Source organism: Cyprinodon variegatus, unplaced genomic scaffold (assembly GCF_000732505.1).
Source record: "Cyprinodon variegatus isolate N-32 unplaced genomic scaffold, C_variegatus-1.0 Scaffold624, whole genome shotgun sequence".
NCBI lineage: Eukaryota > Metazoa > Chordata > Actinopteri > Cyprinodontiformes > Cyprinodontidae > Cyprinodon > Cyprinodon variegatus.
In genome coordinates, this window is record NW_015151077.1 from 42378 (window position 1) to 46259 (window position 3882).

Below are 3882 nucleotides of genomic sequence, written 5' to 3' on the forward strand. Positions count from 1 at the left end.
ATATTAGAGAATTTACGGTAGTAAAACAGGTAAGTGCTAAATTAAAATACATGGAGAGCAAGAGAGATAAAAAGTAAAAGAAAAGATAAAATAATCAAAGACAATAAAAAAAAAGGGGGGGAAGAGTTCAATTAAAAGCTCTCCTAAAAAGGTGGGTTTTAAGGCCACGTTTAAAAGCATCCACAGTCTGTGGGGTCCTCAGGTGGCAAGGGAGAGCGTTCCACAGCCTGCGAGCAGCTGAAAAAAAAGCCTAATGCGAGTCCATTTTAACACCCAGGTTAGTGGCAGATGTTGAAAGGGGAAGAGTTTGTCCAGAGAAGCTGATTCTGGTCATGTCATATGAACAAACCTGGTGCCGACTAAAATGGCTTCTTGGAGCTGTTTAACTGAAGGAAGTTGTGCTTCAACCAAACCTTTACCTCCTCCAGGCAGGTGGTCAAAGTTGATGGTGGCAGAGGAGCAGAGGATGTTGGGTTTGTCCTGAGGTACAGTTGAGTGTCATCAGCATAGCAGTGGAATGAAACCCCATGGTGAGTGATGACATGGCCAAGAGGGAGTACAGATTAAACAAGGTGGGACCGAGCACTGAGCCTTGAGGGACACCACAGGTGACCTTGTGAGCCAATGATTTAGCCTTTCCCAAGGTGACATACTCAGTTCTTCCAGTGAGGTATGATGAAAACCATTGATAGACAGACTCAGAGACTTGTTGCAGTCAAGTCCAGGAGGATAAGAAGAGATGGGGAGCCAGCGTCTGCTGTCCTCAACAGGCCATTTGTGACCCTGACCAGGGCTGTTTCTGTGCTCTGGCCCTTGCGGAAACCTTACTGGAATTTTTTCAACAGGTCATTTTGTTTTAGAATGTCCTGAAGCTGAGCAGAAACTACGTTTTTCAGCACCTTTGAAATGAACGGAAGATTGGAGATAGGCCTGTAGTTGGCAAAGACTCCTGGGTCAAGGGTGGGTTTTTGAGAATTGGCCTAATTTTTTGTATGTATATGTATGTGTATATATATATATATATATATATATATATATATATATATATATATATATATATATATATATATNTATATATATATATATATATATATATATTTATTGCTAAACATTTAGATTTTTGATGCCTTCATTTTTATTTTCATAATATAACTATCCTTTGCTCTAAAGTGTAAATAACAATTGTATTTATTATCCAAGAAACTCACTTAATGTAATTAATTAAAGACTATAATTGGTTTGGTTAAACATTTTGCGTACGTACCTTACAACTCCCTTTAATACAGAGATCAGACTCATATGGTCCACAGGGAGTCCCATCAATAACTTTATCGGCCATCAGGACCGGGACGCTATGATCCACAGGGCTGCAGAACAACATACATGGCTTATCTGCTCATCCACACACACAGACACACACACAGCCCAAATTCAGAGGGAGAAATCAAAGATCATCAAGCAATCAAGGTGTTAAACTACCATTCTATGAATGAATATTGAAATAAAACATGAGAATATTAATAAATGAAAACTAACAGACAGTAATCAAACCTGACTGTATGTGTGCTCAGAAAAAATAAACATTCAGGAGGCCACTTTTAATTGTAACATCTATGGGAGTCACATCTATCATGTTTAGGGACCACAGCCTAGAGGACAAAGGCGTTTTTGCCTATTTTCGGGGTGCTGAAGCAACCCGAATTTGAATCAAATCCTAAAAGATTAGTTGTTTTTTTAATACTGTGTGCTCTTTTTACAATAAAACACAAACAAAACAAAAAACTTGTAAAAGATAAACAGTATTTTTTTATTTAGTAACTAAGTAAGTAATGTATTTATATAGCACCTTTCACAGACATAGAGGTCACAAAGTGCTTCACAAAATTAAAATACATTTACAGTCACAAAAGACACGGTCATAAAACAACCCTTAATCTACTGGAATTAAAATGCATTCTTAAACAACTAGGTTTTCATTTCACTCTTAAAAGCATCAAGAGAATCAAGTAACTGCAAGAAAAGTGGGAGATCGTTCCAGAGCGTCGGGGCGAACGCCTGAAAGGAGCGATCTCCGCTGGTCCTGTAACGAGTATGAGGGACCATGAACTGGTTCAGGTCCTGAGACCTCAGCCTCCAAGAGGGGGTATAAGGACGCAACAAGTCTCTAATGTAGGAGGGAGCCTGACTGAGGAAGGCCCTGAAGGTCAGCACCAGGATTTTAAAATGGAACCGAAAAGAGACTAGAAGCCAGTAAAGAGTTTTTAGAATCGGCGTGATATGAGCCCTGCTGTTTGTAGGAGTCAGTAACCTCGCTGCAGAGTTCTGAACTGTTCTGGACCACCTGTCCCCGGCTATAGCTGTCCCCAGAAATGTCCCCGATTTTACTGTTTTATGAATGAGGGGGAAAATGTCGCATTTAAACTGTTATTATGGTACAAAGAGCACACTGTGCACAGAAACAGCTGTTAACGTATAGCTGAGGAACAAAGTGCACCAGTTTTGAAACAGACGACGAAGTTCGTTATCACAGACGACGAATTTCGTTATCACAGCCGGCTGGACGCAGCTACACTGTTACCCTTAAACCCCACATCCTCTGTCACCGCCTCAAAACAAACATCCTATCAAAATAATAACAGCGTATTTAAAACAAAAAGCACAGCTGTATCTATGAACAGATGAATAGAAAATAGGTTTATGATTGTGAAAATATATCCCTATTAGGCTTCCTTATAACTTTATTAAAGAACACATTATTTTTATGCTCTGAGAGCTTATATTTAATCCATTTATACGTGTAATGGCTGTACTGTTGTATTTTGAATGATCCAGATTTATGGATGAGTTTTAATGGTTGTAATTTAATCTGAATATAAAAATCTAACGTAACTTTTTTAATAATGACACAGATTTTAATCCCGGCTGCTGGAGGCGACCCAATGCACTGCAGCTGTCCAGGATACAGCATAAACAACTGGAGGCCATTTCATTTTATAGTTACCATGTAAAAAAAAAAACCAATCTGTTTTTCAATTTGTATATATATAAAAAAGTTATTTTTTTGGAATGGAAAAAGAAGAAAATTCCCACAGACTGTATTGAGGCAAACTGGCCTGTCCCTGAACACAATGTTATGTTGCTCACAATGGAAGATGACAGAGAAGACTGAATGACCAGATGGCACTAATAAACACTATTGATTGATTAATATTATCTATCTTAGGAAATTGAAGAGGTACATTCCTGGATTTCATGTTTGATTTTTGTTTAAATATTAATAAATATGTAAAAATGGATGAAAGCATCACTGTCCCCGTTTTACTATTTAGATTTTATTTAAATGCATTTATTCTTATCTATGAGCTGGAAAAGTCCCCAAAATTAGATTGCAGAAATCTGGTCACCTTATGAATGGAGGATCAGTGAGGTTTACCCAGGCAGAAAACAGCGGAGCTGGGGAGAGACGGCATCCATCTGCTCTGGAGGTAGGACGACGAAACAGTCTTTCTAGGGCTAAATTAAATATGGCTTTTTTAAAAGCCCCCTTAAATCCTCTCTAGAGCATTCCTACTTCATCATTTGTCAGCATTATTTTCTTCATATTCCACTTTTGATTTAAAAAAAATCTTGCCTTCGCTGCGCTCCTTCACAGTAGCTCAAAGCCACATCTAGTCCCTGACTGGATTTCACAACACGAAAGTGAACAAAAGTTCAGATTCTTCGACTTCATTCACAGGCAAAGCGGTGATCAAATGTCGCCAATTTTGCGCAAAATCATTCACTTTCACTTTGTTTCGCTCAGGATCCACCCTCTACAAAGAAATAAGAAGAGAACCCTTGGCTCCAGCTGTGAAATTCATGCTTGGTGTGAACGTACCTTTA

The 3882-nt window shown here is 38.6% G+C and overlaps 1 protein-coding gene across 1 annotated transcript in view; it reads right to left on the reverse strand.

The window, feature by feature from the left end:
• Positions 1-3882, reverse strand: part of LOC107096438 (A disintegrin and metalloproteinase with thrombospondin motifs 17-like) — a 38586-nt gene that overhangs the window by 15912 nt on the left and 18792 nt on the right. Inside the window, exons 9-10 of the mRNA XM_015393089.1 lie at positions 1983-2197; positions 1265-1395 (exon numbers count right to left, since the gene is read on the reverse strand). Coding sequence (XP_015248575.1) covers positions 1265-1395; positions 1983-2197 — 346 coding nt within the window. The remainder of the gene's footprint in view (positions 1-1264; positions 1396-1982; positions 2198-3882) is intronic.